Source organism: Prosopis cineraria, unplaced genomic scaffold, assembly GCF_029017545.1.
Source record: "Prosopis cineraria cultivar Desert tree isolate PC_DT_omini unplaced genomic scaffold, ASM2901754v1 PC548, whole genome shotgun sequence".
In the NCBI taxonomy this organism is placed as follows: domain Eukaryota; kingdom Viridiplantae; phylum Streptophyta; class Magnoliopsida; order Fabales; family Fabaceae; genus Prosopis; species Prosopis cineraria.
In genome coordinates, this window is record NW_026555873.1 from 28133 (window position 1) to 44690 (window position 16558).

The 16558-nt window shown below is 30.3% G+C and overlaps 1 protein-coding gene across 8 annotated transcripts; it reads left to right on the top strand.

Moving 5' to 3' along the window:
* Nucleotides 1–401: 401 nt before the first annotated feature.
* On the top strand, nt 402–4886 carry LOC129297532 (uncharacterized). Of its 8 annotated transcripts, none has more exons than XM_054935862.1 (4): nt 504–662; nt 2548–2735; nt 3538–3718; nt 4354–4886. In XM_054935862.1, the coding sequence occupies exon 4, from the start codon at nt 4356–4358 to the stop codon at nt 4698–4700; it is 345 nt and encodes a 114-aa protein (XP_054791837.1). In that variant the 5' UTR covers nt 504–662; nt 2548–2735; nt 3538–3718; nt 4354–4355; the 3' UTR covers nt 4701–4886. The 8 variants fall into 8 exon arrangements, with proteins under 8 accessions (XP_054791836.1, XP_054791837.1, XP_054791839.1 ...); XM_054935864.1 differs by having other exon boundaries at nt 3650–3718; XM_054935866.1 differs by having other exon boundaries at nt 586–697.
* Nucleotides 4887–16558: the final 11672 nt, after the last annotated feature.

The following is a 16558-nucleotide window of genomic DNA, read 5'->3' on the forward strand; positions in this document are numbered from 1 at the left end:
AATATATTTATCAATCTGACAGTTCAGATTTAATATAAATGGTCTAAAATTAATATTAAATTTTTTAATAAATCTACGGTTTTGTTTATAATATATTTACACTGTCTAAAATATATCTAAAAAATAAATTTAAATTTTTTATATTAAATTTGAAGCTTCTATATTAATTATGGACTGTCAAATCGATTAGTATATTTATTAAAATTTTTTTATATTTTTTAATTTAAAAATATAAATAAAAAATAAAAATAAAACTATTAAATTTAAACCGTTCATATTAAATTTAGATGGTTAAAATTTTTTTCTACCTTAAAGGAAAGGCAGAGGAGGCTTCTCTCCTCCTTGGGTTTGTTTTTTAAAAACTACCCGTCTATTTGTGTATTGGGCCGCAGTATCTGGAGCCCAAGTTAGGGGTGTTCAACCCTCATTCAACGTCTCCATTTTCAATCAGGGACAAAAGAGAGCCGACGGCCACGAGTCTTGAGAGTGCGATGGAGATGCATTACTTGATCCTTGCGACGTTGCTCTTACAGTAACAGGTTGGCTCAACGAATGCATTCAATATTTGTCATCACTAGCCACACGATTGAAGACTTGGCCTCCAAAGCTATCTCATGCTTCCAGTATCTCGATCCTCTTTGGCCGTCCAAGTTTGGTACACTGTAAGGGGATTATTAATGGCTTAATATTTGATCCGGTTATTCTCGTCTCTTTTCTTCTTGTGAATTACAACCTACATTCATTTCAATTTTGGTCCACAGGCTCTAGAGAATTCACATGGTGTAGAATCAATTTAAGTGAAATTCTTATCCGGTTGCGCGGGTCTTGCTCTTGTCTAATTACCTGTCAAATATTTTATCCTAGTCCCACTAATAACCTTCACTGCTGCAATTTTACTGGGATTCTTGGAGCAGATCATTTTTATTGGAATTCATTAATTTTCAAGGATGGGAATAATTGTGGAAATGATAAAGAAATGCATATGTTTAAGGCACGGCAGCAAATTCCATTCAATGGCTATGTTATCACCGGGTTGCTTTTACGTATGGTTGATTCTTGCGTGTTCACCAGTGTCCATGGAATGTCCTGTTTAAGTTTGCCAAGTGGGATTGCATATAAAGTTAGTTCACCAGTGGCAATCTCTGGTTATGCAATTTATACCCTCACCTTCATGATATATCCCCGAGCCTGTTATGCATATCTCTTGAATGCTTTCTATAAGAGGATAGAGAGTATTGGTCCTCCTTTTAGAGTTGTTCTTGTTAGGGATTATTGGAGTGAAGAACTTTGTGATTTGACCTCCATGTTGAATTTTCACCTTTATCACGAACATACTGGTTTTGGATTTTTCTACTGGATTTTGATGAGCAAAATGATGTTTGTATTGCTACTTAAACTCAAGTTCAGATACAGTGTGGTTTCTGGAATCACTTTATGTTGGCTGGAAGTAGGTTCAACGTTATCTCTATTTTCTATAATAATTTTCGATCCTGGAATTACTGAGGGAGTACAACATCCGCATTTAATAATCTTAGTTGTTCCATCAGCCCATTTTTACATGTTACTAGTCATATGGGCTTTGACTAAGCTTAGCAATATGATACCTTGGATGTTTCATGCGCCATCCAATTTCTACATGTTAACGGAGTTAAGAGCTGTAAGCATTCCTCATGATGTATCATCAAACAAAATTTGCCATCTTCATACCCCATACACTTGTGTTGGTCATTATGATTGGATCATCGTGAACACAAACTCCCTGGGCACCACTAAATACTCACAAGTGTTTGATATGTGTCTCACATTCAACCTAGTTGATTGGAGTTCCAGGCTTATTTGCCTTCTAGAAGCCCCTTCTACTCTCCCTTATTTGTGCTTCAGCTTCAAACTAGAGTGGAACACACTTAAAGATGAAAATACTAATTCAAACCTCCTCCTCCAAGTTTTCAAGTTGATAATTTTGCTTATTGGACTTGGCAAGGATGCAGAGTACATATACATTCAATTCCAAAACTTTTGGGTTTATTATATTTTAATTTCTTGGAATGGTTTGGGTCCTCATACAAGGTACACCTTGACTGCTTTAAAAGCTTCTTCTCTACCCTTTGACCTTGAGGGCAAGGTCAATCTCTATGGGGAGGGTAATGTCATGAATTGGCCAAATAGCACTTGTGGGGCCCAAGATGAACACGTGGCTTGGGAGGTGGTGCTTCTGTATGATCTTGTTACTAGTAACTAAATGGGAAAGATGCTTGAACAACGTGAAGCCAGGATATATATTAGGCGAGATTGTTTGTAAGAGTGTGTAGAATTTGTGTTTGTGCTTCTCCTTTCTGTTGCTTCTTCCTCCCTGAGCCTCCCTTTTCTCTCTATATCTTCTCTTCTTTCTGCATTTCCTTTTCCAAGACTTCATTGTTTTCCATTGTACACGACTTGTGATTGTCATTTTTGAGTTGAATAATACATTGAGTTTGGCTTTTATCATTATTTTTTTGGTTGCCTTTCCTGAGTATGTGACACCATAGTGTTCTCGCTTGTGCCGTGCAGTCCTAATCTTGTAGCATTCTTGTCTGCCATCTGCTTCACGTCTGGCAGCTTCGACCTTCTTGGCGTTCCGTCGGTCTCGATGTTCCCGACAGTGGGATTGCCGTTGTTGGTTTTTGGGTCTGTGAGTCTCAGTGTTCTTGTCATCGTGGATTAGGCAGCTTCTTTCTCTCCCTTCCTGCTCGATTCTGGTTTATACTTGACTAATCCGTTTATTCACAATTACTTGCTTACTTTCATCAATGATCACTCTGTATTCTAGTGATGTGGGGCTTAAGTGGCTTACCAATAACTGTGCTCTGTTCTGCTTCGTAGATAAATAAAGAACGAGAAGAAAAACTCTGAAATTAATGGCTTTATGTTTATTATAGTTTAAGTGCACCCACTTCATTTGTTTGAAATGAGTTAAAACTAGTTCAAAGTTAGGTCATTATACAACTGCGAGCATTTTTATTTTTGTCATGAACATCTGCTCTATTTGATCGTTGAATGTTCTGCTTTGATGTTCTTCATAAGTTGAATAATTGGTTTTCAACAGAATTCAATGTGTTTGGTGCTTTCTATTTGTGTATGTTGGATCACACAATGAATAATCTAACTTAAAGATTGGAATCCCCGAAATTTGCCCCCCCTCTCTCAACTGATATCATCATCTCTCATTTTGTTCTTGGTTCATCTTCATATCATTTCCTCAGTGGTGTTCATTTGCATGGCTGTTCAAAGGATGTTGTTGGTGAAAAAAGAATATTAAGAAATATAAGCCTCAGTAGCGTTGTTGAATATGGATGAATGTATTGAGTAGTATTGTGTTTTTATTTAGATTATATTATTTTATTATGACCAGTTTAAGTTTGGGTTAAACCCTTGACCCCTGACTAGACCGGCCAGTTTTCAGTACCTATCTATTTATAGATAAGTCTGTTGTGTGGGATCTGTAATTTTTCCTTCTTTCCAATTTCTCATTCCTCTGCCTTACCTATTGAATCACATCAGTGCCTCCTTCCTAACTGAGAGTAGAGCACAGTGCCTCCTTCCGTTGTCCATTACTAGTCTGAAGCTTTGAAACTGATAGTGGAGTACGTTGCTGTTCGTTTTTGCCATTCAGATTACTTGCTGTTTGCACTTGCTGTTCAGATCAAGGTTCAGGTTGCTCTCTACGTCTTGCGTTCTCAAGGTTCAATTTACTCTTCCTTATACTTGGTTTGATTTTTGTTCTGAGATCTGAAAAAATTGGATCCAAAATTCAATTTGTGCTCTGATTTTTCTTGTTAATGATTGAATCCCCATGCCCCAGTTTTGCGAATGTCTTCTGCTTGGATCATTCAAGCTCAGGTGTCCAAATTTTGACTTCTTTTCTTTGATTGAAGCTCTCAATGTCTTCTGGTTTGATTTTAGTTTGACTTCAAATTTTATTGGATGAAAAATTGAAATATTCAGCACTGCATTGTCTGCTGCTGCTGTAGCCATGGATCCATCCTTGTGTAAATCCTTTTGAATAATATAGCTTCACCATGACATGTGATTAAATGTCATTTAAATCCCTCTTTATTATCATAACAAGCAAAATGGAATGCTAACTCAAACTAATGTAAGTAACAAGATATCTGATCTGAAATGAAGGATTGAAAAATCCAGTCTAGGTTGTGATGTTGAAATGATTCAAAACAACAACATATCTGATCTGATAAGTTTTATTTGAAATTCCTTTGGTGAAGAAAAGTTTTATCTAACCATCACATATGCTAAGTCTGACAATATAAATGTAAAATTTCCTTGGTTTTTACTGTTGTGATACACATTTCAATACAGATATGGTGATCCCGCCTCCACCAAGGCCTCCAAGGATAATAGATTTTCTCAAACCGTATGTACTGAAAATGCATTTTACAAATAAGTACGTGAGTGCTCAGGTGATCCACATACCAACTGCTACTGTAGCTTGTTCTGCAAGCTCTCAGGAGAAAGCCTTAAGGTCAAGTTTGGAAACAACCCGTGATGTGGCTGCAGCTGCGAAGATTGGGAAGATACTTGGTGAACGCCTTTTGCTCAAGAATATACCTGCTATTAGCATTCACTTGAAGAGAGAACAGAAGTATCATGGTAAGGTTCGAGCTGTTGTTGATTCTGTCAGAGATGTTGGTGTTAAATTGCTCTGAGTTATTCTCGTAAATATTTGGTTGAAGCTTGGAGAGAGTATCTTTCTGGACCTTGTATTGGGAAGTTTCTATATCATTTTAGCATAAATTCAGAACAATAATTAATCCAGGATGCCCACTTTTGTTCCATTTAGTTTTCTAACATTATTATAACCAGAAAGTTGAACGTGCTAAATTCAATTTCTATGATAACATTGTCAAGTATTGGTAATTAGAAGTTGCTGACCCTTGATGGTTGCATGCTTGTTCCACTATATTTGATATTTAATGGAAGTTTACTTTTACATTGATTTCAATTATAATTTTTTAATTTATTAGTAAATTTAATATAAAAGAATGATTACTTCTATATTAACATATATAATAAATAAGGGTTGCAGGTATGAAGGATGAATCATCTTTCATCATATTTATACAAGCAAATTTCTTTATTTTATAAAAGAAATAAACTTTAAATGTTACAAGTGAGATTTTAAAATTGTTACAAGTGACCCCCTAAATGAATAATAGATGGTGTTATTACAAATTCTTAGCTTTTGTTCTTAAATTTAATTTTTTTATTTGATTATTCTCAATTCATCTAGTATTGATTATAAAATAGATGGGAGATTTACTTTTCTAAACTTTTCAATGATGGAGAGGATTCATCTAGTAATTTGGAGAATTTAGTAACTGGTGAAGGAGAACAAAATTTGTCATTCTATCGAATAATACGTGATAAGGAGGTAAAGGAAGCTCTTAAGAAAATGACAAATGGTAGAGCCAACGGACCTGATTGTATATCTATTGAAACGTGAAAATGTTTAGGTGAAAAAGGGGTGAGATGGTTAACTAAGTTATTTAATGTGATTTTACGGTCCAAGAAAATGCGTGATGAGTGAAAGAGAAGTATATTAATTTCTATTTATAAAAATAAAGGAGATATTCAGAATTGTACTAACTATAGAGGGATTAAACTCATGAGCCACACAATGAAATTGTGGGAGAAAGTAATTGAGCACAGGTTGAGATTGGAGACAAGTATTTCTGAGAATCAATTTGGTTTTATGCCAGGTAGATCAACTACAGAGGCAATTTATCTACTAAGGGGATTAATGGAAAAGTATCGTTGTAAAGATAAAGATCTACACATAATTTTTATTGATTTGGAAAAAGCTTATGACTGTATACCAAGAGAAGTGCTTTGGAAAGCGTTGGAAAAAAAAGAGTACGGATTGCTTATATTAAAGCCATACAAGATATGTATGAGGGGGTAAAAACTAGTTTAAGAACACCTAGTGGTCAAACAAAGGATTTTTCTATAAAGATTGGACTACATCAGGGATCATCTCTGAGTCCTTATTTGTTCAACTTGATTTTAAATGTTTTAACGGAACATATTCAAGAGAAAATCCCGAAATGTATGCTCTTCGCGGATGATATAGTTCTTATAGCAGAGATAAGAGAAGAGGTTAATTGTAAACTTGAGTTATGGAGGAGGACATTGGAGTCGAAAGGTTTTCGTCTGAGTAGAAGTAAGACGGAATATTTATATTGTAAATTTGGTAAAGGAATATTCAACAATAATTTGGAAGTGAAATTGGGAGATCAAATTATACCTCAAGTGAAAAAGTTTAGATATTTGGGAGCCATTATTCAAAATGATGGCGAAATCAGTGGAGATATTTCACATAGAATTCAAGTTAGGTGGTTTAATTGAAAAAAAGCTAAAGGAGTTATTTGTGACCGTAAGGTGCCTAATAAACTTAAAGGAAAGTTTTATCGCACTGCTATCAGACCGGTAATGTTATATAGTAGTGAATGCTAGACTCTAACGGGACAGCAAGAGCATAAAGTTGGAGTAGCAGAGATGAGAATGTTACGATGGATGTGCGGACATACACGTAAAGATAAAATTCGAAATGAGCACGTACGCGAAAAAGTGAGGGTGGCACCTATTGAGAAAAAAATGGTAGAAAATCGGTTGAGATGGTTTGGGTATGCACAAAGAAGACCAAGGGAGGCACCAGTGAGAAGAGTGGAACATATAACTTTGAGTCCGATTAAGAGAGGTAGAGAAAGGCCTAAGAGAACACTCTTGGAAGTTGTTGAACGCGATCTCTTAATTAATAATATTCCTAAAAGCTTGATAAATGATAGAGCACAATAGCGTCTTGCAATCCATGTAGCCGACCCCACCTAGTGGGATAAAGGCTTGTTGTTGTTGTTGTTTATTATTCTCAATTCAATGCAAATTCTAATTCAAAATGAATTTAATTCAATATAGTTTACAAGGTATTGAAAATAGAACTAGTCATTGAATCGATCAAGACATTAGGTTAAGGATAAGTGGTTTAACTAAATCATAATAAATAATATAATTTAAATAAAAATATATTAAAAATTAAATTTATTATAAATTAAAATATTTTCTTATATTGAAAAATTATATTTTTTTGGTCATGAAAATAGTTATATTTTTAATTTCTTATTTCGATACTTGTATTAATTAAAAAATAGCAAAAGAAAGGGTGAGTATGTTTTCTTTGACCCAGTCTGTAATAACCAGTAAAAGTCATTTTCTCACCCTTCTCAAGGTAAAAAGTTGAAGTTTCAGGTTGCAAGTGCAAAATTCAAGGTATTGTTTATTATTGTTTTTAACATCACTTGTTTACTTCGGTAGTTCATTGTTGTCTTCTTCATTTTTCCCATTTCTCTATGCTTCTCACTTAGGTCACTGGTATTGAGGTGTTCTCTTCTTCAGGTGGAAAGTATTTAGAAATTTATAACGTTTTGTTCATTCCTTTCATCAGGTAGGAAGATTTTTAAGATTTTTGTTGTTTTTTTTACTTGTTTTTTCGTTCTATATCAGATCTTCTTTTTCTTATCTTCCCTCTCTTAGTGTGTCTTGTTTTTTTGGTTGGATGTTATTACGACACTGTTCAAAATATAAAAAAAGTTGACCTATGTGAGCCATTCAATTTGTCAGGTTGAACGGCTTATTATAGATTAATTTCAAGTTAAGCGAGTTAAGATGGATCAATCTTTTTTTAGTTAAATCGCTTGCCTAAATCTGCTGGATAACCAATTCATTAATTCAATTGACCAAGCTAGTTTGAATTTAAATACAATGATAATTTAATTGATATGAATCAAATATAAAATTCACATTGAATTTTAAGGCAATTCAATATTTGTCGTGTTTGTACTGTTATTGTAGGTTATGTACTTATATAATGTATTGGCATATAATATAAATAAGTATTTATGCTGCTGAAGATGGATGCCACACGTCACTCACTCACCCCACACTCCATTTGAAAAAATAACTATTTTTTTTTCAATTTTAAGTTATTAAATTCATCAACTAATTTTTGAAGATGAATTAATGACTTGGTTTTTTATTTTTTTTAAATTGATGCACAAAATTTGTAAACTTACTCTTCACAAGTTACGACTAAAATGTACAATAATTGATAATTAAGTGGATAATTGAATAAATCATATAATTGTAATTCTTAAACATTAAATAAGAGAGGCAGTTATACTTAACATAACATTAAAAAAAAAAAACTGAATAGTAGATAGGTATACTTTTAAGGAAAATGACAAAAAAAATTTTTTTAAAATATATAAATGACAATTTAATCACTCAAAATGTCATAATATTTTTTTGAAATCCCTAGAGACTTTTCTGTCGTTAATGAATTTATATAAATTATCAAATTATCTTTGTTGAAAATAAATGATTCACAATTTTCTTCTTATATTTACAACTTTCTTTCTTATATTCATAACAATACAACAGTCCGCATGTTAAATTTTTTATTTGCTATTGCATTGTTACGAATATAAGAAGAAAAGTTGTGAATCATTTATTTTTAATAAGGATAATTTGGTAATTTATATAAATTTATTAAATGATAAAAAAGTTTCTAGAGATTTCAAGAAAATTATGATATTTTAAGAGATCAAGTTATCATTTATATATTTTAGAGGGATTTTATTATCATTTTTTCTACTTTTTTAATGAGCTAATTTTCATCCTTGTTATTAAACTAATAATAAATAAATTAAACCTATTTGAAATTATAAAATAATTTTATTTTATAATTAACAGAGAAGCGATAAGTTTTTAATAATTCATATGCGGATATCATAAAACACTAAATTAATGTGTAGGATAATGTGGAGGCTTGATTATAATATTTGAAAATTTTATTTGATGGTAATATTAATTTATTAACTGTTATACCGGAATATTGGAACTGAATAATCTAATAATTTCAATTTCTTGGAAATCAAAATATAAAATAAAATATTAATCTGATTAGAAAAAATTAATCATTTAGTCCTTGAAGTTTTGATTCAATTTGTAACTCAATCCCTAAATTTTATCTCTTGTAATTTAGTCCTTAAAATTTTAACTTTTTAAATATTGATTCTTATATTTTAAAAATAAAATTATAAAAATTTAAAATATTTTAAAATTTATTAATAATATTTTAAATTATTAAACTCTTTTAATCTTTATAAATATTTTAAATATTTAAATTTTAAAATATTTTTTAATTTTATTTTTTAAAATATAGGGATCAATATTAAAGAGGTTAAAACTTTAAAGATTAAATTATAAAAGGTAAAATTCAAAAGCTAATTTATAATGAAATTAAAATTTTAAGAATTGAGTTATAATAAATTAAAATTAAAAAAATTAAATTATAATTAAATTAAAACTACGATAATCAAATAATTAATGTTTTCATCTGATCATACTGTAAACTGTAATAACTATCACGGTTTATCTACAATTTCAACGTGATAGTGGGGCCCAGTTTAATTTTGTTTCATTTATTATTAAATAGAAAGATAAGAAAAAGGGAAATTGGTGGACAAAAAATAGAGGAAAGAAATTCAATAATATGGAATATTGACAAATTTACCCTTGGCTCCGCGAATTTTTCTACCCTGATCAATTGACATGACACTCTTAAATTTAGTGTTGGAAAAATAAATTGCTTGAATTTTGCTTCCAACAACTAATTAAATTTGTCCTCCATAAATAATTTCAATATCTGTGCCTAATAAAACTTATAAACTAGAACATATTTTTATTTCAATTTTAGCTAGATTCGAAAGTGTTATTATTTATATTTTTAATATGAATTGGATAGCAAATTATAAAATAAAACACACTGTTGTTTAAATTTGAATTTGAATTTATGTGAAGATAATATATTATGGAATAATAATTTATTGTTTATATTTTTAACATGCATTGGCGACAAAATTTAAAATAATTTATGTCAAAATAAAACAAGTTCTTTATATTTTTACATAAAAGTAACTACATGTAAAAAACATAATAACATGGTATTAAAATAACTTCACTGCAATGAATGGAAAAATTTAATTCACATAAATTTTTAAGCGATTGGGTGTTTGTGATTTTAATTTACTCAAAATAAAAATTTAAAATACACCAATTCATATGTTTATTTTAAACATGTACCAGATAATAAATTACAGGATAAAATAAACTTTTACTTATATCATTAACATGCGCGAGACTAACAATAATATGCAGAAGATAATAAATTTTAAAATAATTTATGTAGGAATAGAGCGTGTTGCTTGCACAAGTTTGCAAAAGAGCAACAAATATTAAAAAAATTAATATTAAAAAGACTTCTTGAAGTAACAAATTCAATTTTGCATAAATCCTAAAAATTTAGGTTTTTTTAAAATTTTAATTTACGTAAACTAAATAATTTTATAATAAAAAAATCTATTGCTTTGATTTTTTATATGGGTAAGACTTACTCCCTCCATTCAAAAATATAAAGCATTTTTAACTGAATCTCACATCATAATAAAGTAGTTACCTACTTTCAAACTAACCCTATCTTTCTATACTTACCTCTATTAAATACCTTATAATAAATATAAAGTCATTATCAATAGGGACACTTTTGAAAAAATAATAATAATTATACCGAAAAAAATTAAAAATATTTTATATTTTTAAATATCCAACTCCTTAAAAAATATCTATGAAGGGAGTATGTATTTAACCTTATATATTTAAAATACATATATCCAATAAAGTCATGACAAGAGAATCTTAATATATTAATTAAATTAATAATAAGAATTTATTATAGAATAAATAATCTATAAAAGATTCATATGTATTGATTTAATTAAAAATAAGTATATTAAATATATAAGACTAAGTATATAAATTTTTTTATATATACGAGGTAATAAATTATTGAATAATATAAACTTTTTTTTTATGTATTCGAATGATATACATTATTTGTATTTTAACTATGCACAAGAATGATAAATTGTTAAAAAAATAACAAATTGTTCGTTAAAACAATTACTCCATCCAACGCAATATATAATATCTTTCAAAAATCTTGCTTGGTTAGAAATATAAGATATAATGTATTTTTTATAAGTATTTTATTAACTATACTCCTATTTTATTTATTACTCTTTTTAAAAATATGATGCATTAAAAGTTCAATCATCATTATCAATGAACTTATATAAAATATTAAATGAGTATATAATTGGAAAGAAGTAAATTTTTTTAAAGGAGATTGAGGTTTTGATTTTATACTTTTTGAGAATTGAAAATTGGTTATCAATGCCCTACATTGTGGTCTAGAGGAAGTATTATCTCCATCCCAATTTATATGATACTTTAGAGGAAGATTTGACATTTTAAAATATAAACGCTTTGAAAAAATTAAAGTTTTATTAAATACACTTATTTCAATATTACTCTTTATCTCTTTATTTAATTTTCATTCATTTCTCCTTTTAATATATTAAATAAAGTGTGTTTTTAGAAGTTTATATTTTTGTTTTGAAAAAATAAAATTGATAAGTATATTTAATAAGGTCTATTAACATATGAGATTTGTCTAAAAGTGTATTATATTTTAGAATATAGAGGATATGGTACAAGGGATGGGGTAACAAATAATGGAATAAAAATATGTTGTTTAACTTTATAATATGCACATGTAACAAATCATAAAATAAAATAAGTTGCTACCCAGATTTTAACTTGCACATGTAACAAATTATAATATGCATAATGATAAAAATATAAAATAAAATGCATTTAAATTTGAAATATTTACGGTGTGACAAATTGTCATGCCTAGATCACAATCTCTTTAGAAAGAGGAATCAATGAATGCAAGAGTTGCCACCAAAATTTTAAATAAATAATTTTAAAAACCTTTTTAAACAACATGATGTATAATAATCTGAATAGAGGTCGGGAGTTAATTGTGGGTAAAAAAGGTGTTACGCACTCCACATTGCCCATTTGCGAGAATGGTTATCCCAAGTTAATTGAACAAAATTAATATGGCCTTCAAAATAATTGAATTACCATTAATAAAACAAAAACAATTAAAAAAAGAAGAAAAATTAAATAAAAAATTATTTACTTACAAGTTGGATTTGATCTAGAATGACCTAGGATCTACGTACCTTTTAGAGGGATAAAAGTATGAGATATTATAAAATATATTGGGTATTTTGAAAGAAGTTATTTATAAATAAATAATATTAATTACCATAACCCCTACTTAAATCTATTTATTTAACTTTATTATTTTCTGTAAATGACTTTTAATTGTGATTACAAAGTCATTTATCATGTTTGTATTGTCTTGGCCTATAAAAGACAGTGCCAGCATCACGTTTGATGGGTTGAGCCTTTAAGTTAGGTTCCTCTCTTCTCTGCTACCTCTTTGTTTCATGAGTTATTTTATTAATTTTTGTCATTCTGTTACCTTACTTTGGCAAGAAGAATCCATTTAATCCTTTGAGTTGCCGCCTTATGGTGAAATAGTTTTTAAGGACAATATCTCTGAGCACAACTTAAATTATATTGTTCATGTTTTATGCAGGTGTTTCCAACAACCTTAAGAGTTATTTTCATCTTGTTAATATTTCTCCTCCACTACTCCATTCAACAAAGGAAATGAGATAAGTTTATCTTATGATTTTGTTTCATTTAGTTTTCGTACGTGTTTTAGGAATCAACACCGTTCATAGATCCAAATACTTCTCACCTTAATGTTGATCTTTTGTTAATGAGCTAAGAAAGGAACGTTATAGGTGAGGATGACATAGAAGCGAACGTTGTTGAATTTTTCTTGGAAGCAAATATTAGTTTTTTGATATATGTTGTGATTAAAAATATTGATAAGAAAAGGGGCTTTGACATTGGAATGGAAGTTGGTCGGCTAATGCAAGGTGGTTTTTTTTTTTTGGGCAAGAATGCAAGGTGGTATATTAATAGTTATGAATTACAATGATGGAAATTTAGTTTGGAAATCTTTCTCCAAGTTATTCGAAAATGCTTCTTATTTTGATTGGTTTTTCAATTAATAATGATACTATAAGATCTTTCTAGTAGGTGTCTTTGTCATTAGTTTAGTAACAGCTACTAATAAGGAGCATTATTGTGTTGATTGGTGTGCCTTAATGCATGAAATTATATTCCCTCTACAATGGTTCCATATATCAGTCAGAATAAGGTTGAAATTGCATATGTGCAGTTTTGGTAGTGATGAATCTAGCTCTGATGCTACTTACAGTGCTAAGGATGAATTGGGATTTTGAAGGAAAATATTAATAATATAAAATAACTACTTATGTATGGGAAAGAGGATGATATAGGTGTGTGGTGCGTGGCAGTCAATAATTTTTAGGTAAAATAGCAAATTTAATCATATATTATTTTTCGAGGAACATCTAGTAGCCTAAACTATTAAATGATACAAAATAAATCATGAACTTTAAAAAATGGAGCATCTAGTAGCTTGCCGTTAACTTCAGCTGACGAAAGTTATATAGGGCCCACAATGACAAGTGGCGCAACACAGGCATGACACATCGGTATAGTAAAAGTGCAAATTTAGCCACAAACTATTTTTTGAGGAGCATTAAATAGCTTCTACTATAAAAAAAAAAAAAATCATCCAACACCTTCTCCTTAATTTTGACCAAACATCGTTTATTTTCATACTTATAAGGCTCACAAAGTATTAATTTCTCCAATCTTCTTGCCTTATTTCTTATTATTAGCTCAAGAAGAAGAAGTTTAAAGAGTTTTTATCTGAAGACATTTACAAGGAAGATGCCAATGAAGTAGAAGCTTGATTTTACTACACACATATGAAACTTGATTCTAACTTAATTTAGCCATGAATTATTTCTTCTATTTTGTTAGTGTAGTCTTCGTGAATTTTTTAGATAAGAATTCTTTGAACCTTTTCTGCTTGAGCTAATACTGAGAAAGAAGGTAAGAAGATTGGAGAGATTAATGCTTTGTGGGCCTCATAATTATAAAAATAAATGGTGTTTGGTCAAAATTGAGGGAAAGATATTGGATGATTTATTTTTTATAGTATAGGCTACCTAATGCTCCTCAGAAAAAAGTTCTTGGCTAAATATGCACTTTTACTATGTTGACATGTCGTGCTCGTGTCATGCCACATGTCATTGTGGGTTTCGCATAACGTCCATCAACTGAAGTTAACAACAGGCTATTGGATGCTCCATCATTAAAAGTTCGTGATTTATTTTATACTATCTAATAGTTTAGGCTATTAGATGCTCCTCAGAAAATAGTATAAGGCCAAATTTGCACCTTTACCTATATTTTTTTCATGACTATTTTGTTTATAACACATCAATGTTAATATAAAGGTTGATCGAGTTTGTGTTATGACAATAAATTAGTTTTATTTATAAACATATATGTTTTGTTATTTATGAAATTGAGAATTGTACATGGACACAGGCACTAGTATGAAACAATGAGTTGGATATGTTCCTGGTCTCAAAGTGGGTGCAATACTATTGATTCGCCCAATGATGTTTTTGGATCTAATGGAGGCATATGTTGAGCAGTTGAGGTAGCAGGTTTTGATGATGTTCGTAAACAAAATTAGATGTTAGGATGGATGAGTACAAAAGCATAAGATAAGTCATGGTAAATGTGTGAACATCATCAATGTAATGTCCAGCTTGACATTACCAAAACAACTCTAACAGCATTGTTGTAATAATCAAGATTAATTAAATTTCTTATAAAAGGTTATCACAATACAAGGGTTTTAAAAAATTCATTTCAAAGATTGGGATCCTAAGAAACCTTTTTTTGGAAAGGCGTTTGAGCTCAAACTATGAACTAAAACAAATTTAACAAGATAGCAAAAGTATATAACCCATAAATCCATCAATGGGCATTTTGGAAAATTCCAGAAAGTACATTGATGATACAGGGGCTTTTGAACAAACTGACTAGATGATTTGCATACGCTGCAGGGCAAGTATCACCCACTGCAGTGAATGGCACAGAGGAACTATGTTCCTCTCTATGCAATGCACCATGGCACACCTGCCTTGCGCCACTGTGCACTCCTACTGTCATTACAGTTCTGCTACCATGATAGATCCTCCAGCCAACTTCTGAAGTGTGTCATTTCGCCATCCAATGTTTAATTTGAGCGTTCAAGCATCTACATGTCACTCATTGAGCCCTCTAGTTATTGGCACCGATCACATATCTAAATACTCAACCATTTAAAAGTTGAACACTCGAATACTAATTTGTCTGTTTTTATTCCAAAAACACACACAAAGGTGTCCAAACCCACAAACCTAGTGCCACTAACCTTGAAACCACTTGGATAAAGTCAAATGGACCACACACAACTTGATAAACCAATCATACAATAACAACAATCTATATACAATTTGGCCATCAAAACCCTAAATTTACAACAACTCAAAGGGTTGATAATATAATTTCACATGACAACCTTTGCCATCCACACATGTAAAACATCACAATAATATCACTTGCACTAGTATTTCAACTTCTACCAGTAATTTCATTATAATCCACAATATCCTAAGTCAAGATATCAACAAATCACATATATTGATGCAAGTGATCCTAAAACATGCATATGATCCTAAGTTGGCATAAAATTAATAAGTTATTCATTATAATACCAAAACGGAAGAGAAAAGCTATACAAACTGAAGCTCTTCAGGACTTGATAGCCCCTTCCTTCCTTTTTTTCCCTACTAGACCCTTCACTTATAAAATATAAATGTAAGGTGAGATAAACATTTTAATAACAGAATAACTCACAACTATAAATTAATATGCACAATTGTAAATAAGTAAAACTCATATATATATATATATATATAATACCATTTAACACAAGCATTTCCATATTCATGAGTCATTTTCATACTCTAATATGATTATTTTACCATTCGAGCCTTCATATCACTTCGACTAAAACCAAAGGCTCTTTTGAACCAAACACACATATATATTGGCCCAAGCATATCTTGAATGGTAGAATCACCAGGCCGAAGGTGTCATATCTCACTTCTGGACTATAATTTTTCCCTATCACATATGATTTAGGGTGTTGTTACTTCAACACTGCATCATACTGATGCTATGGAGCACAAATCTCCAATCTCATATCCTATAGAAATAATCTCTAATATCGCATCTTACTAGACACTAAAGAGATAAATGCCATATAGACTTCATTACTCCTTAATATTGGTGAACTCTTGCCCCTATCATGATCATGCTTACTTTTTTTTTTCCATACAAATTACATACTTGTGTTCCAACCATAAATTACTCATAAAACGATACTTTCATAATTTCATTGTTTTAAAAGTCATTTTCTATGAACCATATCCTTATTTTGCATTATGCAACATTTTCAAACACATGTATGTATTGAAAATTGTGCCCTAGGGTCAATCATGGTATTATGCACATTGTTATTTAATGA